Source organism: Parambassis ranga, chromosome 15 (assembly GCF_900634625.1).
Source record: "Parambassis ranga chromosome 15, fParRan2.1, whole genome shotgun sequence".
NCBI lineage: Eukaryota > Metazoa > Chordata > Actinopteri > Ambassidae > Parambassis > Parambassis ranga.
The window spans coordinates 17929429-17956690 of record NC_041035.1 but is presented as its reverse complement, the minus strand read 5'-3'; the positions used below and the strand labels follow the sequence as shown (position 1 = coordinate 17956690).

At 44.6% G+C, this 27262-nt stretch overlaps 1 protein-coding gene across 7 annotated transcripts; it reads left to right on the top strand.

The window, feature by feature from the left end:
* The first annotated feature begins 687 nt into the window (after positions 1–687).
* mymx (myomixer) lies at positions 688–26792 on the top strand. 7 transcript variants are annotated; one of them, XM_028423493.1, is made up of 35 exons: positions 688–812; positions 1139–2041; positions 2381–2455; positions 3717–3860; positions 6387–6533; positions 6917–7108; positions 8000–8086; positions 8322–8440; positions 8548–8662; positions 8743–8820; positions 8924–9039; positions 10088–10220; positions 13319–13467; positions 13569–13665; positions 14376–14525; positions 14767–14916; positions 15400–15656; positions 16685–16820; positions 16913–17107; positions 17556–17708; positions 18637–18854; positions 19150–19333; positions 19415–19597; positions 19794–20165; positions 20360–20479; positions 22072–24024; positions 24224–24349; positions 24454–24522; positions 24603–24689; positions 24799–24890; positions 24974–25059; positions 25144–25195; positions 25279–25496; positions 25797–25943; positions 26033–26792. In XM_028423493.1, exons 2-35 carry the CDS (start codon positions 1526–1528, stop codon positions 26296–26298), a joined length of 7182 nt encoding a protein of 2393 aa, XP_028279294.1. In that variant the 5' UTR covers positions 688–812; positions 1139–1525; the 3' UTR covers positions 26299–26792. The 7 variants fall into 7 exon arrangements, with proteins under 7 accessions (XP_028279294.1, XP_028279293.1, XP_028279296.1 ...); XM_028423492.1 differs by having other exon boundaries at positions 763–812; positions 1134–2041; XM_028423495.1 differs by lacking the exon at positions 688–812 and having other exon boundaries at positions 831–2041; positions 8003–8086.
* Positions 26793–27262: the final 470 nt, after the last annotated feature.

Here is a 27262-nt window from a genome sequence, read left to right as displayed (position 1 = left end):
AACTCTTCCTCAGATGACTTCATCATGAAACCAGAGCTCTTTTAAAAGCATTGTTAACCATGACGACTCCAGGCCTGCGTCTGTCATGAGGAGCCACGCTGAGCGTCCTGTTTTTGGCTGCTTTTATTTCCCTCCTCCTCCAACAAAACAGAAACACTAGAGACATCAGTGCACATTATTGAGTGCTTTCCTTCTGTTTCTACATGCTGAAAACCTCAGTTTCGCTGCAGTGCTGCAGTGAGTGGCTGAACTGCTCCTAAGAGCCTCTGGACCAGGTGCTGGGGTCACGTTGGAGGGCAGCAGAGTGAAGAGTGAGAGTTCCTTTTTTGGGCAAAGCTTTCACCAGTGGAAGCAGATTCTCCCCTCTGCTCCCTGCAAATATTTTCTCTGCTGTCTGCCCTCCTCAATAATCCTCCCTAACCCCGACACAAGCACGCCACCCCTGCCATTCCAATCAGTCAGCCCAACATTTGCTCTGTTGAACCTTAGGAGTGGGAGGGTCATCATCTGTTTGACTTCTATTTGCACCCCCCCCCTCCTCCCATCAACCACCACAACCCTCCTTCCACCACCCCTCCACACTTGTCATGCCAGCAGTTCTGAGGTTTAAGGAGCGGTGGAGCGACAACTGCTCCTCACTGATGGGGAGTCTCGGAGCTGCAGAAACACTCTCACTCCAGGACCGACCGGCCGCGCTGACATCAGCCTCTGAAGCTGATCCCTGCTCACATTTTTTGGTTGTGTAATTCTTGTGTTGGGACAGAGCCCGAGACCTTCAGGCTGAACCTGTTGCTTTGCACTTCAGAAAAGAGGTAAGGGAGAGGCACGACGGGGTGTGTGTGAGTGTGATTCAGCTGAGGATATTACCTCATAGAGGATAAGCTGAGATTGAAGAGGTCTGACAGAGGTCTCTCCCTCTGACTCCATTACTCCCGGCCTCTTATCTGTGCAGATTTTCTGTTCAGGTTCAGAGGGGAAGTTTTGACAGCCAGGCTTTACAGCCTCCTCTCTGCTCTGTCGCTCCTGACAGAGAGAAAGAGAGGGAGAGCGAAGAGGTGGTGACTTCATCCCCTCTCTTAACCAACCCTCCTCTTTCCCCCTCCTTTTCTGAGCTTTTTTTTCTTTTTCTTCAGCGTAGCACAGTCAGGCAGCATGCCAGCAGTTTTCATCTTGCTGCGGTCCCTGGTTATCAGGCTCCTCAGTAGCAGACTGGCAGGCTCAGTGGCACAGTTCCTCAGGAGAAGCCTCTCGACAGGGGCTGCCCACCTTGGCACGGCGCTGCGCCACATCTGGGACCGCATTCGATCCCAGGAGTCCAAGGAAGCCATCCTGGGCTGTGTGCTGTGCATTCTCAACATGCACAAGAAGGTGGAGAACTGAACTCCCACTCCACTTTCTGTTCAACCCTCCACTTGCCTGCTAAACAGAGACTGGACAACTGTTAAGTGAGGAGAGTGTACAGAGAGATGTGACAGACTTTTTTTTTGGACTTCATTACTTTTCTTTTCTTGCTGGGATACTGGTCATGTCTGAAGGCATTGTGAGGAAGGTGCAGCCTTTCACCATCGGGACAAGGCTGTCAGCTCCTGCTGTGCCAAAATGCCAGGAGTTTACACAGAGTTATCTGCCCTCCGAGACTCTGGATAACTGTGTGCTACAACACAACCTGAACTCGCTTTACCTCAGTAGATCCCAGGTCTGTGCACATGGCCCCTGTCTGGTCTCGCCGATTGTCAAGAAGGTGACTCCCGTCAAACACAACCAGGAGCACATGGCAGCAGAGGACCACCTGAACCAAAACGTCGCCTCTCCCTCAGCCGTCTCCAGATCCATCAAGAAGATCACAATTTCTGGGAGTAAGGACAGATCTGAGGACAGAACAGCGGTGGAATCAGCACAGCTCTCAGTCACAGGGTCCACGTCTGAAAACAACAACAACAACAACAACATCAGCAGCAGCAGCAGCAGCAGCACAGCAGATCCACGTTTGCCCAGGATTGTGGGAGTGAGCTGTGAGAATAAGCCAAACTCTCAGTTTAAGGTACAGAAAAAACATCTTTTTTAAAGATTGATTTTTATATTGAACACTTAAAAATATCTTTAAAGGGAACTTTGACAAAAACGATTTTATTACATCCAGAAGAAAAGTTAAACTCAATTAAATAATGGAACGATATTTTTAACATGCGATACAAATGTGTCAAAGAAACTTTTTGTAGAATATCTTCTATCATCTATTTAAAAAAATTAAATAACTGAAAATAACTTTTAAGTCTCTCTCTAGAATTAGTCACACAGCTCAAAATCTCCCTTAATGTACAGCTTGTTCCACTCATTTAAGATTTATTTTTTAACTGATTATTTTGTGTTGATATTTTAGGTTTTACTGAAAAAAGATGGCAGTGATGAATTTCAGCCCACACACGCACAAACCGGAGAGAAGTCCGTCCAGCAGGTACGTCGGCAGCTAAACTGCAAACAAAAGTGAAACGAGAAGTTTGTGAAGAAAGTTTCATTGTTACTCTGATTTCTTAAAATCAGTGAGTGAGCTTGATTTTGTTGATAATTATAATAAGTATTTTTCTGTTTATTCAAGTCATAGGAAAACAGATGTTTGGTTGCGAGAGCTCTTTATAGCCAGCTGTGTGTTGATTATTCTCTTGGAATTTAGGAAGTGAAGTCATGCGCTGTGTTAGCCAAAACTTTACTTTATGTTATACATTTGGAGCAAAAGTGACACCAGGGTGGAAAAAAAGAGGGAGCGATATGTCTTAGTTTATATGAGTGAGAGACACCGAACACCCCCTGTGGTTTTGTTGTGTTGTTGCTGCATTAAAGAAACAGTAAAGAGGATATAAGCAGTAAAAATATGAAGGATATTGTTTGAGTCAGAGGGTTGTTGGATTTGGCCTGCTCCCGCTTGAAGTCATCAGTGTGTGTGTGTGTGTGTTGTGTGGATGAAGTGCTGTGTTACAGCAGAGAGAGAGAGAGAGAGAGGCAGGGCTCACTGGAAAACATGAAGTCAGGGAAGATGTTAACAAAAGAAAGGGCTTGCTGAAATCCTCACAGAGGCTGGTTATAATAACACACTGACACAGCAGTGGCCTCATTTCCCCTTTTAGAACAAAAAAAAAAAAATCTGTAACCACAACAACACTTTTTCTTTATCTCCTCCATTCATTTATTATTCATGAAAATAGCCAAAACATGGTGAGGTGTCTTTACCTGCACGGGTCATGAAGAGGGGATATGACCTGCCAGAGGGACATGTTTACATGAAGGGATTAAAATAATAAAAATAAAGCCATCAGACATCCGAGGAGCTGTCCGTTCCCGCTTCCTTCTTGTGCCCAGATGTTTCCTGATTGGAGTGCAGCAGGAATGCTCGTCCATTAGTGAAGTTGTGCCAGTCGTGTTCATTTCATCTCACATAGTGCTGACAGTGGGGTTTTGTTAAGAGGGACCTTGGGGCCACTCTGACACGTGTTTGCAATGTATCTGGATGGTAAACAAAAAAGGTGTAATCAGCATTAAATGGACGCCCCCTCATTGGGGGATGATTACAGCTGCAGAGCTCTTTCTTTCTTTTTATCAGACGCAAGCATCATGTGGTGTTCACTTTTATCTCATTAAAAGAAAAGAGCCGATGTTGTTAGTGGAATTGCCGTCACGCTTTCAACTCTGTGTCTGTGGTGTGTGTGTGTGTGCTCGCACAGGTCTCAGTGCCTGAACTGCAGAAGAAAGAAGCTCAGAGGAGAGAAGGTCATCTCCACGCACAGAACGAAGTGCTGGCAGCTGTTACAGCCCAGAGTGACTGCTTCACTCAGCGCAACTCACTCTTCCACAAGGAAGTACTGCAGGTAAAATCCTCATTTCACATGTCCTGTCATGTAACACAGCATTTTTCTTTGAGGACAAACTTTCAACAAAATGCACACGTCAGACATGTTTTGAATTATTTTCAAATGAAAAGACAGCTATCAGGATTTCTCATCTCCTCTGATGTAACAACACAAAATGAAAAGAAGCTGGAGCAGGCTTGAGATGAAATCAGAAAGGAAGCTGCCTGTCGCATGACCCTCAGAGGAGAACAAAATATGTACTGGTTCTTATTTTGTCCCAAGAACTGTGTGAGCTGTGTTCGAGTGAGAGGAGGAGAGGGAGGGGAAACCGCCACAAGCAATTATTTAGGGATGAGATCATTGTTTGGCTCCATCTCTTCACGCCTATGGCCCAGAGAGACTCAGCCAAGCAGCACAACTGGTTGTGTTATCTCATCGCTGCGTCCACACAAGGACATTTTTTCAGTGAGTTCGGCTGAGGGACATTTTGTCCAGCAGTTTTGGCTTTGTCCAACGAGCAGCCACCACCTCAGCGATAGACCGTTTACTTCCAGAAATAAGACTTTCATTTTGGACGTGTCTCCTGAAGGAAACCTATGATGTATGTGTGTGTTGAAAACAGCTCTCTAGCACATTGTTAATGTTAACAAGCTTAGCAGCTCCTTTGCTCTTGAGTTTCTGTTGCTTTTAGCAGGAAACAGACTTTTGTATTTGTCTTTTTTAACTGGCTTTAAATAGCCATAGACATGTTTGGTACCAGGGGTCCTGCTTGTTTTACAGTGATTTGGTTGAGTGCTATCAATGATGAAACTGTATTATTATTACAGTATTACATTGCTGCGAAAGTGGAAGTGAGCTTTCCAGGGAGAGACTTTTAAAGGCCCCTAAATGACTGAAAGTAGGAGAGCAGAGCAGGTCACCACATGGAGACGCAAGGCTTCGCTCAGAGCCATCTGTCTCCGAGGCTGCTCTGCAAAATATCTCACCTTTCACCATTTCATCTCCATGATAGAGAAACTTCAACTCCCACTGTATTTTCAGGGCCAAGTCGCATTACTAGAGAGGCTAAAAATCTGGCCTGTTGATAGACATATTATAAAGTGTGAAGATATGCACACTCGTTTTCACCTAAAATGCCAAAACTGGATTCTTTTAAAACATGTAGAAATGAAGCAGACTCTGCACATATTTTTCTGTGTGGCTACACACACACACACACACACACACACAAGTCTAATAGCATCTGAATTACATGCCTTAACTGTCTGTTCTTTGTGGCCACACTAAGGCCCAACTGTGCTTTTTGATAAACAGACCATTGTTGTGGAGAGTGGACAGGAAGAAACAAGGGAATCATAGACTTCCTGTATGAGGTCATTATAATGCCATGGGAGCCAGTGTGAGGAGATAGGCCTGTTTTGTCGAGCTCTTTTCCTTCTGTTCAACCCCAGAAATACCTCCGGCCCCCGGGGGGGGGCCTCGTAAAGTTAACGACCTGCTTCTCTGGAGAGAGAAGTGACATCACATTTTAATCTACACAATTGTTTGGAGGACGTGTCATGTGCCGCCGTGATGTTTTATTGATGCAAAAGTGAAGTCGCCGTGGAGTCTGTTGTTCAGTTTCAGTCATGCTACATTCCTGCTTTGATGTCAAGTTATGACGACTATTGTTTGACATTCTGAGAGCTACACTGTGAAAAAAAGAGACTTCTTCAGGACCAGTCTGACAGCTGATTTATTAACACGTCTAATTTGTGTGACTTGTGTGGATCACAGGCCTCCACGCTGTGTTCTTTGCAGAAAACAAACAAGTACTTTCCAAGACTTGAGGATCTTGAGGATCTCGGCCACCTGGTTTGGTCATCTCACTCCATACAAAGGGCAGCGCTGCAAGACAAAGCCTTATGCAATAGAGCCCAGGCACTTGCCAAGAGAAACCTCTGCTCTGAATAACATGACATGGGAGAACAAAGAGCTCTTCTTGATGTGCGAAGTCAGGCAAGGAAAACATGGCGTAGGAGTCAAATGAGTAGAATTTCATAGCCACTATGTTGAGCGTACTGTCAGATATCTTCTCTTGATGTATTAATACCTCCTCTCCCATTATTTGTTCTTCCTGTCTGTACTGTGACTTTAAAGCAGAGCTGCTCCCTCTGCTTGAAATCGGCTTCCTTCAGTCTTAGAAAGCTGCTCTCTCTAAATGAATTGAAGATGACTTCACTGACTTGAGGCATGCACATGTGGCTGGTGGTGCTTTGAAGTTACATTTGATCCTCGATATTCATGTCAGTAATGTTTTTGGGATTCTGTGATATTCACATGCAGCCCTGCTGTCTGTCTGGATGCGTCTTAATTCGATTTTCTTGCCATAAAAATACAAATATATCAAAAACATTACAATAATAATAATAACTAGATTTTTTTCCTCATCGTTTTTTAAAAGGCTTGAAGGTCTCGACTACTAAAATAATAATAATAATAATACTGATATTATAACAGGCAGAGTTTCAGATGATCCTACCTAAAATGTCTTTGTGTCTGTAGGCAGAAGCTTGGATCAAAAGCAAGCTGCAGGACCTAAAGGATGGATGCAATATTCAGTGCTGCCCCCTGCAGGACTGGGAGGAAGCCTCGCAGACGCTTCAGAGAGACCTCAAAGACTTTGAGAACACTCTCATTCAGCTCAACCAGGTAACAACATGACTTACCACACAGCAGAGGCTTTAAACTGGATTATAAGCACATCAGAGCACCACACGTCTTAAATGACATGTTTATACGAACTTTTTTAACACTTACTACAAATCTGAATGAAGCCATTAATCACTGTCTTTGGTGCTAAAATAGTCTGTCAGATCATCTGGTAGGCACCTCCAGACAGCTCTGTCTGTTTATACATTCTCTCTTAGGAGAAGTGTTTGGAAACTGTACATTGGTCATAACTAACCTTCATCAGCATCCCAGGAAGGACATGCTGAATGTCAGCATGTGGTTTTAAATGTGTCTTGCTGTCTTGTTGTCAACCATCTGTCGTCTTAATCAAATAATCAATGTGTGTTTATTTGTTTTAAAAGATGGGTGAGCAGTTGATCTGCAAGCTCAACCCCACGTCCGACCTGGTGAAGAAGCAGCTCAGCCAACTCAGGGACCAGTGGCAGACCCTGAAACAGACGGCTGCAAATCAGACCAGGGCCCTGGGTGGAGCCAAAAACCTGCAGGAATTCAACAAAAAGGTGGACAAGCTGGAGGCATGGATTAAAGAGAAGGTAAGAAGCACTGCAGCCTTTCTCTGGTTTATGAGAAAACGAACATTTGATCGTGGAAAAAGGATCCAATCTTATTGAACTGCTGAGTAAAAACTTTTATGAGGTGTTTTTTGGTAATTTAAGGATTTAGATTTTAGAGACTTGCTGACTGCGTGATGCTTGCACTTCCTTCTGGTGTCTAATTTTCTGTGATGTGGGGCAAAATGTGAAACAAATGCTTGTTTTTATGAGTTGATTTTAATTTCTCCTCTCCTCTCATTTCTTCCTCTTCTCTTCCTCTCTATATAAACAGAAAAATCTGATTAACAAAGCTCTGCGACTGTAGTAATTATACCAGAAATACTGTAGTTATGCCCAGAGGCAAAGCTGAGAGTGCACAGAGAGCTCTAATCAACAGTTGTCAGGGTAATTGGCACAAAAAAACAACACTTGCTAAGACAGGAAATTAGCTCAGTATCCTGAAGACATGCCTTGTTTGTTTATATTCACCGGTGTAAAACATCTGCCTGTCATTATCAAAAAGCAATCATGTAGTGCATTTTAAGGGGCCGGTGTTTATCTCTCTGTTCATCTCCGTGTCTGGCACACAGCAACCGATGATTGATAATGGACCTGTGGGAATGTAACGGAGGATCTTCCCTGTGATGTCTATAAAACATCCATCCTAGGAGGAAGATGTACATTCTCCATTTACTTCCACTCATCCTTGCCTCTGTGCATCAGTATCGAGTTCAAAGTGTCTCTCCCTCATGCTGGAGGCTATTTCTGTTTAGCATCTTTTCCTTGGTAGCAGGGCTAATGTGGTTTAATACTGGTGTCCTCAGAAAAGAAATAATGGCTGGGTTCTAACAAATGGGGGGGGCTATAAACACTGACTTTTATGTGTGCCAGCAGGAAGAGGAGCAGTCTCTGGTTAGTGTCCTGGGGGATAATGTTGACAAAATGCAGTTGACCAGGAGGATTTTAGATCTGAAACAGGTGAGCAAGAACAAGTAAAAAGAAGTACGAATAATGAACAGAACACAGCAGGCGAGCAAGTTACGCACTGAACAGTTTCCTTTCTGTAAAAATATACATTCCCCATATGTTATTGGTTTCATTTACAGTATGTTCCCCAGTCATTTATCTATGGCTGACTGTAATTTGTCTCCCTGGGTGTATGGTAAAGACGGCTGAGGTCATAGTTGGATTGTGTTCTCCTGTCTCCCTGCAGGATGAGCAGCTCCACAGAACCCTCCACGAGGAGATCAACAACTTGGCCCTGAAACTGGAGAAACAAGGGAAGACAGATGGCAAAAACATCTCCAGCAGGAGGAAGCACATCAATAAAATGTACATTTTGTCCCCTTAAGCTGAACTGGACTGTCTCGTGAAACATCTTTAATTTTAAAGAATCATTGAAGGCTGAACTTTTTGTGTGTGTCGTCTGTTGACTGTAGGTGGCTGAAGGTTCAGTCTCATCTGAAAAGCTGCCACGAGAATCTCCATCTAGCACTGGAAGTGTCCACGTTCTACCAGCAGGCTGATAATATAACGTTTGCCATAAACAACATGGTAAAAAGTCGAATCATACTCTATATTCATCACTTTTAGAGATTTATTCCACTCAGTGTGTGTGTGTGTGTGTGTTTCAGAGGAAAAGTATATCTGCATCCAAAGAGCTGGACAGTTTTGGAGACAGAGAGATACGTGACATCGCCAGTCAAATCATGGTAAGAACCGTCTTCTCACTCGGAGCAGTCACTGCTTGCTGAGATCCTGGAAAGTGCGTTGCAGAGCCCTTCTCTACCTAACCTACAGGCCTGTGTGTGGTAGATGCTAGATGTGAGTGTGTCCCAGCTGTCTAATCTCCATCCTGCCCTGGCTGCCAGCGTCATGAAGAAGCAGAGCGAGGTGAAGGACTGCTGGGCGATTCTTCAGAAGGTTTTCAGGTACGTCTGCAGGCCAAGGATATCACTGACAACTTTGGTGGCCCTGAATACATGCACCATTTCTCCCAGTAATTGGTCCTTCACAGGTTTCCAGTCAGCTGGAACTGTACTTTTTCTGTTATTGCTCTGCTGGTACCCCACTTCAAAAAATTTGCACAAGCAAAACCAAGGAGACGTTTTCCAACTCAAACGGGCTTTGTCTCCCACTCTTGATTAGCTGTGTTTAATTTGGGTTGGAGTCAGTGAAAAATTATAAGCAAAATGAAGCACTGGTGAGTCTGGACGTCAGGACAAAGACTACCACACACAGCATCATTCACCGGCCTCTCTTCTTGGTTTATATAAAATCCTGCTTTTGATTTGGACTGCATGCCGCTGAAGGTGAATGATGTCTTGGCCACACGTCAAGTTGGCAACACGGTTTCTTCTCGCCTATTAAAAATCCTGACATCATCTGAAACAGTCTGAGATGCTGCATGTTTACAAGAATATTTAGTATTTTTTATAGAATTTGTAAAACAAATTTATTGTTACTGTAATAGCCTACAGTAAGAATCCAGACTTTTACATCATTAGACGTTTTCGGACTTCAGAAGCAACATGTACCTAATGAGTGCAGCCACATTTAATAGCTGTGGTAACGGGGGAGGGGGGGGGGGCAGAAGACATTAGAATACTCATTGTTTTTTTAATTTCATTCTCATAAAATAACATTAATTCTGTTTTTTTTTGCATAGTAATTCTTCGTGTACACTAATAGCCTCCCCCAAAAAAGATGTGACATGTTCATAATAATAAATACAGTTGGGGGAAACTCGAGCCCACAGCTCTGACATCCATCTCCAACATGTCATTCCTTCCAGAAGTTTCTCAGGCTGAGAGCCTCTTGTGTTTTTACTTCCAAATATTACATCACTCCGTCTTATCAGCTGCATTTCGTAACTATTTAAATCACATAACACAAACATCAAACCGCAGTGCTATAGTTGGAGGTCAGCTCTGGTGGGCCGTTGACCACTGTAACCTCCTGCCTTTGCTCGCCCTGCAGGAGTGACAGGTCCACACTCTCTCTCGCTGGCTCCACTTTCACCAGGGAAGACGCTGACCTCCTGACACCGGAGACACATGGGATCATGGGAAAAGAGGTGAAGGAGGAGAAGAATCGTCTGAAAGGCTGTGTGGTGAGGAACTTTTTTTTTTTTTGTATTTGATTCTGATGCTGGAGAAACTGCAGCGTGGTGGTGGTGGTGGTTGTGGAGGTGGTGTAGGAGAGAACAACACCATCAGTGCTGGCAGAGGATGAGACCAGCCCCCTTCCCTCCTACAAAAGCTGTGGCTGCACAAAGTGACGCACTTTGTCCTTTGGTTTGGAAAATGCCTGATTTACAACTTAAGCAGGTTTTTCCAAAATAGACTGACAGATGTGCTGTTGAGCAGCGGCTTCTGGTCTTGGCACCGGACATTCTGCTGGTTTTCCATCCTACCAGTTAGTTAGTTGCACCTAATAGCATCATCTGACGTCCCAGTTGTGTGGATTTTCGTGATAAGTCTTGGAAAGGAGACATGCAGTGTTTGTTTTTTTTTCTGCCAGTCTTTTTTATCACCTGCAAAATGTTCTGAATATTGCCCTGTAGGAGTCACAGGAAGAGCATTCAGAGGTGTTATTTATCCTGGCACAAATATTCCATAAGTTTCCACGAAAAATGTCAAGTCGTGACTGTAGAACATGGCTGAAAAGCCGGCCAGAGCAAATAAGTCTTTCCCTCCCGACCCCAAATTTCACCTTACGTTAGAAAAATATCTTGGCTTTCAACCATTCTAACAACAGAACATTCACTGTATTAATGCTACATTAATAAATGGTCTGAGGTTGAGCCCAGGGTGAATGAATAATCTATATAACGCATGTGGATTCCTCTGACATGGCATTCCTCAACTTAATTGAACAGGCGCGTGCTCCTGAACTAACCCCACGACTGCTCATAAACGCTACAAGGAAATAATCTTAGCATGTTTGGTGAGACGGAGCATCCTGAGAGTTAAGTGTGTGGCATGTTAGAAACCAGTAATTATGTGTATATTTAGTCTTTTAGCTTTAAGTGGATCCACAGTGCTTATTTGTGCTCAGTAATGCAGTGGTCCTCTTTTCTCGTTGACCTGAGCACTGGCACTCGTTCTGCTTTGTGACAGAATGCTCGGGGAGAGTAAACCTCACTCTTTCCATTCTCTTTCTGCTTCAGTTTATTTCCGTGCTCATGCGTTTTTTTTTTTTTGCTCTCACTGGCCCTGTGGCCTCACCACCTGTGACAGGAGCCCATCAAGACCTGCGAGCCCGACTCCGTTCTTCCTCTCTGTGGGCATTCAGCCTGCTGGCATGGCCATCCTTCGCTCCTTCGCTGCAGTTAGTCTTTATTGCACTGGGAGCTGGGAGTTGCCTGGGTGCACGGCTTGTGGGAGCTTGACTTTGTTGCTATTTATGGAAAGGTTAACAAGACACTCCAAACAAAACCCCTAAAGGCCTAAAGGCCAAACTCAGTGCCAAAAAAGAGCACCAGTTGAACAGTAAAAGTAATTTGTCACATACTTTCACAGCACTTTACTCCAACTCCCAAGTGTGCTGAATTGATTTCATTAGTTTTAAGGGTACAAGATGCAGATGCAGAGGTCATGAAGCTGATAACATCTCTGAGACTTTTGAATGTGTGCTGCATTCCTCCTCTGGTGCTGTTTGACTCCATGGATAAAAGACAAAGATCATGACGACTACACGTGTGTTAATCCATACATCCATGTTAGCAGTAGTATGGCCTCTTGTTTCTGGAGATAAACATGGCTATCGTCTGTTTCTCTGGCTAATTGCAGCCAGATGTTGGGGCTGGAGACCAGATGGGCTTGGTGCTAAGTGATAGTTCTTGGCTGACATCACTTCAATAGCACACTGCCGAAAGACACACACAAGGAAAGAGCAGATCAGTAGAAAACAGAAAGTATGAACAGCACTCAGATAAGGGAAAATATGCTGAAATGAAAAGTTGATTGGATAAGATCTAAATACACAGCAAATCATTAAACAGCTATTTATTGCAGAGGGGGATGTTGAGTGTTTACAATGGAAGCCACTGTGAAGGATGAAGGACAGAAGCAAATATCTGGGGAGGAGACGTCAGCGATGGTTATCGAACCCCGTCGAATGAATCACGCTTGTCTGTTAGTTCTGCAGCTTTGGCACACAAATGGGCCGATAATGTGCCTCTATGAAACTCAGGCCTATAAAATGACTGGCGTGCTGGTGAATGATGTTACACCACTTCGATTTACAGCATTTCTCGCATAATTTTGGAGGCGACACTTCTCTCCAGCTCTCTGACTCACTTTTTCTATAAGGCATGTCAGAAAATAACAAATTAAAAAGACCCTTATACTGTATTTTATTGGCCTTTCATTTATGAAGTTAGGCAACAAAATGTTTACTTAAATGGTTTATTCAAAAAACAAAAAGCATAAAAGTCTTGGGTTGGCTTTAAGTACAATGACAGACAGGTTTTCACAGTAGACTATAGTAGATAAAAAAGACCTGTAATAGTCCGTGTAGCCCTCATTGGAAACCCTTCTGCAGAGTCCTCTGGCCAACCTTTAAAGTACTCAGAAGGTTGTAAAACTGGCTTAGTGGCTGTTGACGTCTTTAATATATGTCTGCACATAGACAAGGTCTAAAGCTGTGGCATTGACCTTGCTAAAAGACTCAGCTGCATGTCCTGAACAGAGACGGTCATGGAAATAACTGTATAAAACACACTGCTCCTTTAATGAGAGATGGGGATAGGGAGTTTTAAAAAATGCTTATATTTCCAAATACAATGGCCCTTTTCATCATCAGAGTGGTATAGCACATGTTAGTAACCTTACTGTGTGTTCATCCATAAGGTAATTATAAAGTATTTATACTTTTGCTGCCATCTTTAGTATTTTTATTAGACCATGATGCTGTCAAACATGAACAGCAGGTATCTTTAGCCTGGTCTGGGTTGTTTCACCGAGAATAGCCGACCTTTGTAAGCATCCTTTGTGTCATTTGCAGGAGAGACTCTGGGAAGCTGCTTCCAGCCCCTTTATAATGCTCACGTTATAGCAGGGAGCTACAGCAGCATCGTCTCATTGTCTGTCTGATCCTTTCAGAGATGTTTTGCATCATCCAGTCAACATTTATTCACTGGAACGCTGACAGAACGAAAAAGAAAAACATGACTCACATGTCAGACTTTTACTCTTTTGTCCACAGAGTTCTGTTGACTGCGGGAGTGGTTGGCGAACTGCGAACAGCCAAAGCCAGGAGCAGCAATCGGTGAACCACACTTCTTCTTCGCCAGTGGGAGACGGCCCCGTCTGTTCACATGATGCCATCGTCAGACATCAGCTGAAAGCGGAAAGGTGACATTTCAGCCTGGCCTCTCTCTCTGTCTGTGACTTACATAATGAAAGGTCTTTATGTAAGTCATAATTGAAGTCACATGTCTGTGTTTTCTTTGCAGCAGGAAGCCCAGAACAGAGCCCAAGCTCGCCACCGCCCCACAAGCCCACCCACAGCTTCACATACAGCTTCAGAGGTTCACTGTGTCTGCTGACAAGGTGACCTGACCCCTCTCCCCAAGAGACATGCCCACATTTCTCCTGACGCCAGACATCAATTTGCAAAAGTGTCTGCGTATCCTACACGACTTAGGCTGACATGAAAATGGCCCATCTCACTTTAAATAGTGTGACCTCAGAATTCATTGCTACGAGCTGCCAAGTTAACACAGCACTTGTGCTCAATGGTTATAACACCCATTTCTGGTATAACGTCACACTTTTATAGGCTGAGTTGTCATGCATGGAAGTGATTTATTTTTTAAAAGGGAGAAAAATTAAGAATCCCTAATCTTTCTGCGAAAATCCTTGACGTATTTTCCAGATTATTTGTGTTTCTGCAGCTATGTCCTAATGTGGGCAACTCCAGAGTTTCATGACAGAGCCGCAGAAACGACTATTTTTAAACCATGGCAAGGCTGCTGCTAAGCTAATAAAAATGGTCCACAGTCAGTCCAAACGTTAATATTGTCTCTGCAGCCGTGCTCCACATTACACATTATCTGCTAATTTAGATAATTTTGAGTAATTTCATTGTCATTTCCAGTAAACAACAATCTTCCATCAACATATTCAGAATCCCAGTTTCCAGTAATTTTAGAGTCAAAAAGCCAAGATAACATTCATCATCATGTTTCCTGTGATTTTGTCAACTAGATTACATCTGTAACTTTTTTTTTGTTTCCCCTTTTCTCTCTTTTCCATCTTAGACTTTGTCCTGGCTTAAAGACAACGTCTCCATAGCAACCCAGGTGTGCACAGTAGCCAGCTTCGAGGGGCTGGAGACAGCTCGAAGGTGTCAACACACTCTGGAACAAGAAATCCTCAAAAACAGAGCCAGGATAGAGGTGGTCAAAAGGGTAAAAGAGCCACACAATCACACTTACGTAGTTTCTCTTTGAGGAAAAAAAAAACCCTCACATTCTGCAAACCGAGCCTCTTGGCAGGTCTGGATTCTGTATCAATCAAATAACGAGCTGACATCTCATCTGAGACAGCTTTATAATACCCACGATGCTACATATTAGGTTTCGATTTCGCAACACAAATTCCAGGTCTCAGTCATCACTTGCTCTCATCAGTTTAACGCCCCTTCCTCAGGAGGGCCACGAGCTGGTCCGTGCACAGCACCCAGGCAGCACCAGGATTGAGGAGTTCCTCGGCCAGCTGGAAGTCCTGTGGGAAGAATTGAGGAGGAGGCACCAGAGGAATGCTGTGTTCTTGCAGGCATCAGAGGAGCTGGGTTTTAGGGTAAGATTCATAAAACATCTCTCAACGGGCTCTCCTCTGAAATTTATAGTTATGAGGGATTAGTCTGGATCAATCCTACCGCTATTAGAAGCTTCATGTTGTCCCACAGACTGGGTTGTGTTATGGCACTCATGGTTAAAAAGTCATTTACTTATTCCTCAACACCTTAATTGGCAGAGTCTCTGAGGTATATTCACAACAATTTATGAAGGCTTATCCAAGGAATATAAATTGTGCTTCCATATAATTTGATCACTAGTTGGAAAGAGGCTGCAAATCCAGATTGATGACTTAGTTGGAAACCCTGAGTCTTTTATTACAAAACATGTAGGTCATAGGAGAGTACTTCCATTAGCTAGAGTTATTATTGTCCGTTTTTGTGCGTGGTTGTTTTCACTGCATGCTAAATCACTTGAAAATCAAAGCAGGAAAACCTTCCGCACCAAGAGACATATTGATCGCGCCCCTTTCTGTTCTGCATAGGCTGTCAAAGTTCTGCAGGCCCTTGGCAGCCTGGAGGCCTGGCTGGAGTCTGTGGAGCTTTCCATGAAGGAGTCCGCGTTAGCCGGTGACCCTGAAACGATGAGCGTGGCTGAGAGGGAGAGCTGTCTGCTGGAGAAAGAGGTGGCAGCACGCAGCCTGGAGCTCAGTGCTCTGAGGCAGGAGGTGGACCGCCTCCGTGGCCACAGTCACCCACACACACGCTGGCTGCCAGCGCGCATGGATGAAGTGGAGAGAAAGTAAGTGTTTCAGAGGAGCAAAGTAATAGGTCAGGGGTAAGATTAATGTTATGGATCAGAACAATCAGACTCTGGTGGTTTTGCTCGTCACTGTGGTCAGGAAATAAAGTAAGTCACTGTTTCCAAGAGGTCACAGGTTTGGGTTTGCCATGTTTGCAACCTAACATGGAAGAGTTTATTCATAAAATCCCCATTTCTTTATTTAAGACAAACAATTTCACCCCATAAACCACCAGCTTACATACACACATATGCATGTATCCATAGATCTCAGAAGTCGCCTTTTCTTTCCAAGTTGGCACCACTGCTCTCCATGTGCTCAGCTCTAAGTTTATTCATTTGTGATTCATGCAGCATTTAGCGAGGCTTACCCCACAGTTCACCCACAGCTTGTCAGTGTGTGTCAGAGTCACCCATTCCATGTTTGCAGGATGACGCCTCTCTCTTCGTTTGGCCCTTGAAGGACAGGTTGTTGCCATGGACTCTCAGTAAAAGCTTATGATGTTGGCTGGCGTACTGCACGTACCTGTGTCTATAAACAGAGATTCAGACTCTGTTAAGAACACCAAGCTGACCAAAGTCAATAAAGACACGGAAAGGTCCCAGTATAAGTGCTTCCAGGGTGGGGGTGTTGCAGTAGATGGGGCAGAGATGACCACTTGTGCAGTCTGAGGGACCATTGATGCAGGTAGAGGCTCTCATTAAACAGCTGTAAAACACTTGGGATGATGTCATTATTTAACACTACGCAGAATCAGGCTCATTTATTCTAGAAAAAATACTCTTTCAAATTGATCCCTCATATATAAACTCTGCACAGACGAGGTACCTCCATGCCCAGAAGAACAGGGCATGTTTATATGCCACATGATATATGATAACATAAACAGCACTCTAGCGTGGTAAAAGTCACCCACTAAGCTGCGGTCGGTGTAATGTGGTTCTGCAGGGTTGTGTGAGCGGATGTGGATGACAGTTAAGGTGTAGCTTCTACTTAAAACATTCCTGCTGGTGTTTGTGTTTCCCAGGTACCATCACGTCCAGAGCGCGCTGACCCAGCAGAGCTCAGAGCTGCAGGACACACGCATGCTGACGGAGTTCCTGGAGCGCGTGGAGCTGGAGGAGAGCCAGGAGCTCAGCAGGAGTCAATACAGCCTCGGTCAGGTGAGAAAGCAGCAAACAAAATTCACATTTAACCGAAGAGGTGTGTATTTACAGAAATTAAACCTATAGTTTTCCTTTCTGGATCCCAACAGCCTCTCCACAGTGACATTGCCTCAACTCCTACTTTAATGGGGCTCCAAAGCAGTGGTGGCAGTGAGTCCCTGATAGAAACAATGGGAGACCCTGTGGAGGAACTAAGGGAAGCTGTAGAGATGCTAAACAACACTGTGAGGGAAAGGGGGCGATCGCAGAGCCATGACCAGGCCATCCAGGAGCTGCTGAGCAAGGTAAAGTGAGCTCAGTGGAAAAATGTGTGCACACTGATGCACAAGTTCAGGTCCATTAGGTCCGACGGTTGCTGCAGTGTTGAGTTATAATTATCTTAGATGATGCTGAATGGTTTTTAAGTCCCTCCACTTCTAATGGAGCCACATCTGGTTTCCTTTTTTTCTGTGGCTGCTTACTTTAATGGGCCCCAAACAAACTGCTGCTGCTGCTCCCCTTCACACGAGTCTCTCTTCTGTTAATTCAATTTATTCTGTTTTTTTAAAAAAAAAGCAGTACACATGTCAAAACAGCACATACACAGATGGCTGGAGGGGATGCCATGACACCATTTTCAACACTAATTTGCAATGTGGCTCTCATTGGAAAACAAATAATGCACAGTGCAGTATAATGACTTAATGACATCCTATGAGTGCTCGTGATGACTCGCTGTGTGTGCCTCGACAGCACGCCAGCCTGGCGGTGCGTGTGGAGGAGTGCCTGCGCAGCAGCAAAGACCTGAGCCTGGACATCCTGGAGAAGGAGACAGACATGGCTATCCAATGTGAGCCAGACCGCTGCGGCCTGGAGGCTCTGCAGGAGAAGCAGGACCACCTGGAGGTGAGAAAAGGATGCTGTGATGATTATGGTGTAAACATATGAAATGATTCATTGGTGTTAATATAATCCAGTATTCCAATCCACTGACTATGGGTTATGGACTTTTTGCTCCGTTATATGACAAAAGGGAACCCCCCACCCCCCGACGCCACCTCACCTCCCCTTCTTAGTCCTACATTCTCCTCCAACACATTGTTCCACAGTCTGTTTCCTGTTGTGCCAGATTTTTTTTTTCACACTCCAAAAAAAAAAAAGCCCACCCCGCTTTGTGCTGTGTTTAATTTATAATATAAACTGCACTGTGCAATCACACACATAGAGCGTGCAAACGTTTATTATTCGCACAGGATATTTATTTATGCTTGTGTGAGTCACTGTTCTGTTAGCTCTTAAAGTGTGTGTTTATGAGTAAATCTGGTAGGGCGTGTTTGAGTGTCCAGGGGTCACGGGGTTGGAGATGTGAAGTTGGGGATGGTAAAGTTCTGTGTGAGTCATTTTTGGGCAGTGTTATGTTTATCACACACACACACACACACACACACAGCTGTCTGGGCTTGATACCATTGAAGAGCAGAAATGACCTAATCTCCCAAACTGAAATAACTGTGCCGTCAGCAGTCAGGCATCCACAACTCAGTGTTCTTGAGGCTCACTGTAGCTGAGAAACGTTATGAAGTATTGCTCCCAGAGAACCCTGAGCACTATTAATTACTGCCTCGTCAAAAGCAGAAAAAAAATGGTCAAGATTGCAAGCTTGCTATAGCGTGGCAGACCATATGTAGACCATATGGGCCTCTAACTGAATAATATGCATACAGCTATGAAGATGAGGTCATAGTCAGAGATACAATTGATACAGGCTGTGTGAGTGATTCTGTGTTTGATGGGAGATGATAGATTTTTTTTTTTAAATGGTGATTCTCCACAGATTGACTCTGAAGTCATCGGGGAGGAGGTGAAGGAGATGGAGGACCGGGCATCACGGTTGAGGGAGCTGTGCCCGGAGAGAGTGCACATACTCGGGGCAAAGATCCAGGCGACGCTGCAGGCCTGGAACGAGTTGGGAAAGAGTGTGACAGAGAACAAATCACATCTACAAGAGTTTGTGCAGCTCCAGGACTTCTTCAGGAGCTACCTCGCCATGATGTAAGCAGGGCGTGAGGATGTTGTGACCTCTTCTGTGAGAACATCTGCCTGTCACACTTATCTTTTCAAGGAAATAACAGGATGTTCTCTTTGTCAAGCACATGTCCCCAGCGAAATGTATAATTTAAGATCTGCTGAAGCGCTTTTCCTGGGCCGACTGTGACAGGGCGATGAATGTTTGTCCTATCAGGGAGAGTCTGGTCATTCTCATGTTTAGCGAATGTATGGTTTTGCTCAGAGCCCTGTTCTTTTTCTCCTCCACCACCTCTTATCCAAACCCCATTCTCCTTCATAGCACATGGACAGAAGACACCAGGTCATGCATTTTCTCAGATACCGCTTTGCATCTTGGGAAAGATGGGCAGGCGCCTCTGGCTGCAGAGCTGGACATGCAGATTGAGCAGAAGTTTGAGGAGTTTGATGAGCTGGCAGCCACAGGGAAGACTCTTTTAGACAAAGAACACCACCTCACACAGATGGTGGGCAAGAATACACACTCCGTACACACTTTCCGGCTTTCGTTTTATCCACTTTTACAAACCCTGAGTATTGTCTTACAGGTGAAAGAGCGTATGGAGGAACTGAGGAGCATGCTTGGGTGGATCTTAGTGCACTGGAGGGCTCAAAAACAACAGTGGCTTAATAAGAGGAGCAACCAAGAGTCATCACAAGATAACATTTACACTGAGGCGACAATGTGCCCACCTGTAGGGGAGGAACATGAGCAGCGGGGGATTTACTGGGTACTTGTAAAAATTGTTTGAATTATATAAATTAACTGCAATTTGAGATTCTCGTGTAGCCAGTTCAAAAATAATACACATGGATCCATGAAAAATAAAACACTATTCCTGGCTTGACTGGCTGTGTGGAAAAGTGGTACAGACCGAACACCTCTTAACCAGTCCTAACTCTTCCTTTCAATGACATCCCACACAGAGTCCTGCTCCTGAGCCGGAGGCTTTCCAGTCTCAACAGTCCCCAGTTGTCAGTGCTTGTGAAGACACAACAAAGTCAGCCAGAGATAGTCAGCCCTCATCCCTGCTGCCCAGACATGCAGAGCAGCATGAAGAAAACCAGTCAGACGACGGCTATGAGGTCATGAACAGTATCGGCCCCCAGGGCGACTCTCCCAAGGCCAACATCATGGTGCTCAAAGAAAGCAGCAGCAGCAGCAGCAGCAGCCCTCTAGGAGGCACAGTCAACCTCATCCTTAGCTTTGGTAACACAGGGGACAGCCAGGTGCAGGTGCTGGACCTGCCGGCTGGGTCGGATCAGGTAGTGGAGGAGACCTCTGAGCCTGTCCACAGGGTGAGAAGCACACTCAGCACTTCATACTTATATTCATATATTCTATTTTTTTTTTACTATTATTGTTCCTGAAGGCCAAAGCAGTAACATTCATTCTCTGTAACGACACTGCATGGGATCTCCCTCCTCCACTGGTCATTCCTCTCTCTCCTTTGGCCTTCATGTCTTCCTTTTTCCCCATTTTTCTCCCTCAGCCCACTGTGCCTCAGTCTTCTGCCTGTAAAAACTTTTGGAGGCGCTGCCAGGGGCTTTTGGAAAATACTTTGGGTAGTTTAAAGCGAAAGAGAAAGATTTATCGGCAGAGTGCAAATGAGGTAAATTGCGCGGCGTGAGCTGGCATTGCATGCTGCGTCTCAAAGTGTGCTGGGACTGCATGCTGTGTGTAGCTGTTTTCTCAGGGCAGCATGCTCCACTAACCCGTTACACGGTGCAGTCAGTCTGCAGCTTCCCCCATGTTGTTGCCTTCTTAAGGCAAGTTAGAGAGGAAATAAGTCATGCCAAGGTGCTATCATATTCGCACTGACACCATCTCCAAAGTCACTGTGGCTGGAAAATGGACGGTTAACGCGAGAAAAGTGAGAAAAGTCAACACGGCACTTTACTGCTAAAGCTCACAATTTCCCACTTAAGTGTAAATCTAAAACCAAATAAATTCAATTTTAATGAAGTACTGTCTGTCAGGACATTTAATGGGATGTGAAAAGAAAGGTGCTACTTTCACAGTCCATTTGTAAAAATATAAACATGATGAATAAAGATAAAGCTGATCTCCAATAAGTGAATAAAATCCCTCCTGTTAGTAGTTTGTTACACGGTAAATACACACTAATATAATTCATTTTTTTTTAGAATACACTTACTTTACCTTGCAACACTGACTCATATTTAAAGCAGTCATACATCACAGCCTTGAAATCAACATGTATTATCTAAATACGCTTGAGGCACTGAAAGCAAATGTCAGCGTGTTGGATTTGTGAGAGTGAATCCATCTTTAAAAAGAACTGTCAGTCGTCATTTTGTTTACTCAGCTTGTCTTGCGTAAACTTAAATGGATTGTTAATTCCCAGCAGAAAGCCACACAAAGAATCAGTGTGTTTATAGCCCAGCCTTTTCTCTGACATTAAAACTTTTCTTTGGACCTTCAGCTTTGTTAAATGAGGCAGGATTTAAAACTGGAAAGCGCTGGTGACAGAAACAGAATGAGGGCGATGAGTACGGTCTTCTCCCCGCTGTGAATGTTGACAGAAGCTCTCTCTTCTCCCCTTCTGTCAGTTCACCACAAGCCTGATGTAAACATGACCGTGTTTGGCTCTTCATGGCTGTGCCACAACAATTGTGTGAAATAAGTGACCTCACCTTCACTTCCTATGAAAATTGTGCTCCAAAATGGCTCCCAGCAGGAATGCCAGCAGAGGTGCAGTCATTAGACGGAAAACCGGTGCTGAACTTTCAAAAGCAAAAAAAAAAAAAAAAAAAAAACGGCCCCCAGACTGCACACCATGATTTATAGTCTGGGGCTTCCACAGAAACAAGAGATTAGTCACAGAGTTGAAAGGTCAAGAAGACATTACAGCTGCGTATGACGGCATGTGTAGCCACATGTGATTTTGATTAAGTTCTGTAAGTGTGCAGTTGCAATCATATCCATGTTCTTTTGTCCTTTAAACTAATTGTTTTGTCTTTGGTGTTTTTTTTTTAAACATTTGCATTGTTGTGTGAGGCTCATACATTCCTGAATCCAGTGTGTTCTTGGATGTGTGAGATGATTGTCTCAGCCAGTTTTGCTCACATGTCATCATCCATCTGTAACACATAAAACAGCTCTTACAGAGGGGCTGCGAGGCCTGCAGCACACATGAGTTTACAGAACACATGGCTAATATCATTTTCTCTGTTTTTACAGGTAAGTACCTACTTGCATGTCAAGGATAACAACCTGGCTGTGGCCCCTGTGTATGAGAGTATCACCCTGCCCCGCCAAAAGAGCCGCTCTGCATCCTCAGCCTCCCCTACTTTCTTGCCATCCTCCACCCTGCCGTCTTCCTCGGCGCCTGCGCCACAGACGGCAAACGTCACCTTCCACCCTTTGATGGGGAGCAGCAGCAGCTCCATCTTTAGCAGCCTCAAGAGAATGGGCAAGAAGAGGAAGAGGAAGCGAGATGCTCGCAGACACACTATCCAGAAAATAATGGGAGTGGAGGACCAATCAGACGGGGTGCCTCATTATGCCTGTGAGACAGTCACATATGACACACATACATGGCCTCTGAAGGAAGGTCGAAGGAAGAAGAGTTCACCAAAGAGTGGGGATGGTGTCGAAGCTATGGCCTATATGAAGAACCCCCTGCTGAAAGACATTGATACAGAGTGTGCAGGAGAATACAGCATTACTCCATATGCTGTGTCAGCAGGGCCGACCGCTTTGCCCTCAGGAGGTCAGGTGAAAAGTCACTGCAGATTCCTCTCTTTGGGCTCAGTGCTGAGCTTCGATCTACCTAAGGACATGACCCTTATCCCCAGCATTCAGCACATCATCACTATCGCCCCTCCAGAGTCCAAAAAAGCAGGAGGCTCTGATCCAGATCCTCACTCCCAGAGACACACGGTCCTGAGCTCTTTCAGACAAACTCGACCCACTCCTGCTGTTTCACACAGCTCAGCTGAGATCAGCTCCTCTGAGCTGTCAACAACTGTACCCAAAGATCTGCCTGATATGGACAAGAGCTCCCAGGCTCCGCCTCCTCCTTCCCTGGAGGAGGATGAGGATCAGACTGTACCATGTAATGACCTGTCTAACACCCAGTTCAGTCTGCGGGAGGATGCTGAGCAGGAGTGGGACAAAATGGTCTCAGAGATTAAAACTACAGCTGAAAAGGATAGTCCTACTCAACCTTCACAGCTGCCTATATATGTGAACCAGCCCCCCACTTCCACCACAGCTGCACATAAACACAACTGCCCCAGCGTTCATACACTCATCCGAGACCTGAAAGGACATCAGTATCATAAAAGACCCCAAAGTGTGCATGAAGAGGGTCCAGGTCCTCAGTCATGTCTGGCCTCTCACATGAGGGTGAATCTGAAGTCCACGGTGAGTGTGAGTGTTCGACAGGACTCTGTGGACTCTGGCATCTCAACCTCCAGCAGCATCAAGCTTTCCACTGATGCTCCATGTACAGATAATCTGCGGCCTAAGGGAGTGGTGGGGAGGCTCATATCGCTTGAAGTGGGAGGTGTTGACTGTACTAAAACAAGAGAGAATGATGTCACATCCTCAGGTCCTTCTCCAGGCTCAGCAGGGATAGAAACAGAGTCTGTTCACCTGGACCACCAGCAGTTTGAGGAGGAAGAGGAAGAACTGGAGGACATCTGGAACCAGACGACTAACCAGAGGCAGAGCATCTGCTCAGACATCATGTATCAGCCTAATGAGGAAGACTCTGTACCCTCGCAGCAAGCTGGGGAACCGCTTTGCGTCTTACCATTGGCTACAGCCCCGGCTGTCCTCTACAGAAACCTGGTCACAGCCTCAGCCCCCAACCTCCTTGTGGCAGAGTTCAAACTACCACACCACATTCAGAGCCTGCTGGGGTATGACAAGGAGCAGAATCCAAAGGATCAGCCTCTTCCTCTGGCTATAGGAGACAGGAGGTCTTGGGCGGCTTTTCCAAACAGGGAGGCAGTCAGCAAGGCCTCAGTGACAGTGAATGAGACTGCGTCTGATCCAGTGAAGCTGCCAGATATAAGGGACAATCAGAGATACATTTATCAATACAGAGAGGATGAGGAGGAGGAAGCAGAGGTGGAGGAGGCAAAGGTGGGGAAGGAGGTGGACGAGCACACAGGCTGCTTGAAGGTGAGGGGAGCATTTGATGTCTGTACTGTAATCTGCTGGGCTTTATTGTTCTTAAAGGTGGAAAACTGTTTTGGCCTATCTGGTAGTTCATTAAAACACAATCTGTTCTATCAATTGCCACAGTATCAGTTCACAAATAGGAAACTCCAAACCTGCAGTGGTGGTAAACATCAGTGATGAATCTTTTCGTCCTAAACAGGACCAGTCTATGAGTCTTCTCTCACTCCATATGGGCCTGGATGGAGCTTGTCAGCAAGAAAAACCCTCTCAAAGCCTGAAGGACTCAGAACAGGCGATGGCCACAGGAGGGCGCTGTTTCACCCTGGTGAGGCTTGCTGAAATTTGTGTGGCTCTCTGCCTCTTAGAAATACAGGCTGTTCTGTGAGTTTTGCATTAATTATTTTTTGCCATTAATTCAACCCAATTCAGACTGGAAAACCTGAGTCTATGGAGGGAACACTTGAGAGGAAGCACAAGCTGCAGCTGGGAGGAAAGAAAGTAAGAAACGTTAAAGCCAGCACAGTCAGCAAATGTAAAGCCTGCAGTCAGCAGCACAGACTCTTATCTTATTTTCACAGGCGGCCTCCAGAGGCTGGAGCTCGTACCATGCTGTCCTATATAGACACACCTTGTGCTTCTACCAGGATAGAAAGGATACACTGAGGGTAAGCAGAAAAAAAATCACCCAAAAAAAAAGCTCCTTAGATGAGAACAGATTTATAATTGAAGCAGATAGTATGTGGTTAGTGATGGAGAGCCTGTGCTGTGCTGCAGAGTTCTGCCTGTGGCCTGCCGCTGAACCTCATGGGAGCCGAGTGCTCACCTGCCCCAGAATACACCAAAAAAGCCAACTGCTTTCGATTAAGGTGAGACTGCAATCAATAAAACATGTTGATGTTTGATCGTTGTGAAACCTGGAATTGTTATAATGATGTTTTCTTCTCCTCAGGCTCCGTGACGGTTCTGAATATCTCCTCAATGCCTCTTCACGCTTCATGATGAAGAAATGGATGATGAAAATACAAGCAAGCACAGGTAAATACAATTATTTCAAAGTTCACTTGTGCCAATACTGAATTATTACTTCACTGATGTGCTTTTTATGTTTTTCTCTAAAAGGTCAGAGTGAGTCATCAGGACTTCCCGCTGATACAGACTTCTCCATTTCCTTGTAAGATCCAGTTATATTCCAGAGAATGCTTGCAACAGTTCCAGTTATATTGACTTTTAAAAAAAACACATCTGTCCCCTCAGAAAACCTCCCTTCTGCTTCGGATGTCCTGATGCAGCCAGTTGCAGCTGCTCCTCCCCTCATGATGTCACACGGACGTTCCCCAGGAGCAAACCACCGGGTCCCGCCCAAACCAAAGAGATTGTTGTCCTCACCAGAGAGTTCAATCACATGCCACAGAGTCACTTAAAAAGTTTGGATGAGCAGTCGACCATCTCATCCTCAGATGCAGGCTGCTGTGGTGAGGATTTCTGCTGTGTACACAAAAGCTATATTTACCTGGGAAGAGTTTACCAAATGCATCTGCTCCACATCCACACAGGCAGCATAAGCAGCTGCTGAATGAAAACAGGATGCAAAGTATTTTAGTTTTTAATCAGCTTATCTGGATTTCATTGTTGTCACAAACAGTAGTGAAGGACTATTGTAGCTATACAAGGCACCACTAGGGGGAGCTGATACATCATCTTTCTAACAGCACAAAGACAGCAAATGCTCTCATTGTTTTTCTGCTTTTAATATTTTCATCCTTCTCCACTAGAATACGATGATGGCAGTCTGAGGCAGACAGTGACTCACAGACTCTCTGGAGGATTCAGACACTGCGCCTCTCTCTCCCCTCACTCCCCTGTATCCAGCGGTCAGGACTGGCTCAGCAACAAGCGCCGCTCCCACTCCTTTACATCAGGTCAGCACTAAATCTAATGAAGCGTCATCTATAACCTGCTGTTTTTTTTGTTTTTGTTCTTATGCTCTCTGTTTCACATTATCACTTAGCAACGTACCAGAAGATCCAGCCCCTGGTGCACGGCCCTGGAGTGAAAGGCCTGGAAAGAGGCTCTAACTACAGCGTAACTCTGGTGGTGGGAGACAAATCAGCAGACAGCACGTCAGTGAGCAGAAGTTCTGATCCTCCCCTGCTGGCCACAGCCGGGTGGCAGCAGGACGGGTATCAGGACTCCGCTTTGAGGAGCTACGCCAGCCTGCCACGGCCTCGGAACAAATCCGTCTTCAAAAAGTTCTTTGGGAAAAAGGACATCTGAGTTTTTAAATGTTACTAATAAAGGTTTTTCTAATGTGCAGTGCACATACTAGGCAAATAAATTGCTACTACTGACCATATTTATGATTGAAAGACATACCACAGTTTTATTTTTGATGTTGATCACCTTTCTATGAGTGTTTATATTTACTTTTTTTACTGCAGTAGTGAGTGTGCACTGCGTAGTTGTAGTAGATTTGATTGACAACACCTTTTCTCACCAGTCTTATTTCTTTTTTTTATTTTACTGATTGTTGTGCTGTTGGTTTTAAGCATCTATACACAGTAAACCTTCCACCTATAACTCACTATTTACACCACCCTGTCTTCACAATGCTTGCAGCAGCATTACATCATTACTGAGTGGTGCACTCAGACATTTTAACCACATATCAGCAGTTTGATACTGCACCAGCTTGTTTGTTATAAATACTTTTTAAACACTAATGTAGCAAAGACTATACATAATAATAAAACGTTTTTTTTTAAATAAAAGGACCATTTTTTTGGAGTGATTGAAAATATTGTATCAGGTGAAAATGTCTGATATTCCAGCTTTGTTGTCCTTTCTCTCCAGAGGCTTTGAAGAGAAGAGGGATTAGATGAACCAAGAGATTAAAGGCCAAGCTGGGCTAAGAACATCTTTGCATCATTATTATTAGTCTTATTTTTGCATATTAAAAACCTGACACCATTCAGAGATGTGATTCAAACAAATGCATAATCAACATTGCATTTACAGCGAGGAAGCAGGCACACTCAGCACAGGCGTGGACGCATAATGAGTCCTATGTGCAACATGCTACTGTTTAGCATTACAAAATATTCCATACAAGATGTCTGAGGCAGATTAGTTACCGCATGGAGGAAGGACGAAAAACTTAAAGGTAGGGTAGGAGATTTCATTCTGATGCACTTTTTGTTAAATTAGTGTAACTTCTCTTTACAATCCGATAGCAACCGAT

Bases quoted from the DNA above. Each gene is read 5' to 3' on its own strand.
- mymx (XM_028423493.1), top strand. From the start codon at position 1,526: ATGTCTGAAGGCATTGTGAGGAAGGTGCAGCCTTTCACCATCGGGACA. The intron at 18,855-19,149 runs GTAAGCAGGGCG...TCTCCTTCATAG, and splicing joins AGGAGCTACCTCGCCATGAT to CACATGGACAGAAGACACCA. The intron at 20,480-22,071 runs GTAAATTGCGCG...CTGTTTTTACAG, and splicing joins ATCGGCAGAGTGCAAATGAG to GTAAGTACCTACTTGCATGT.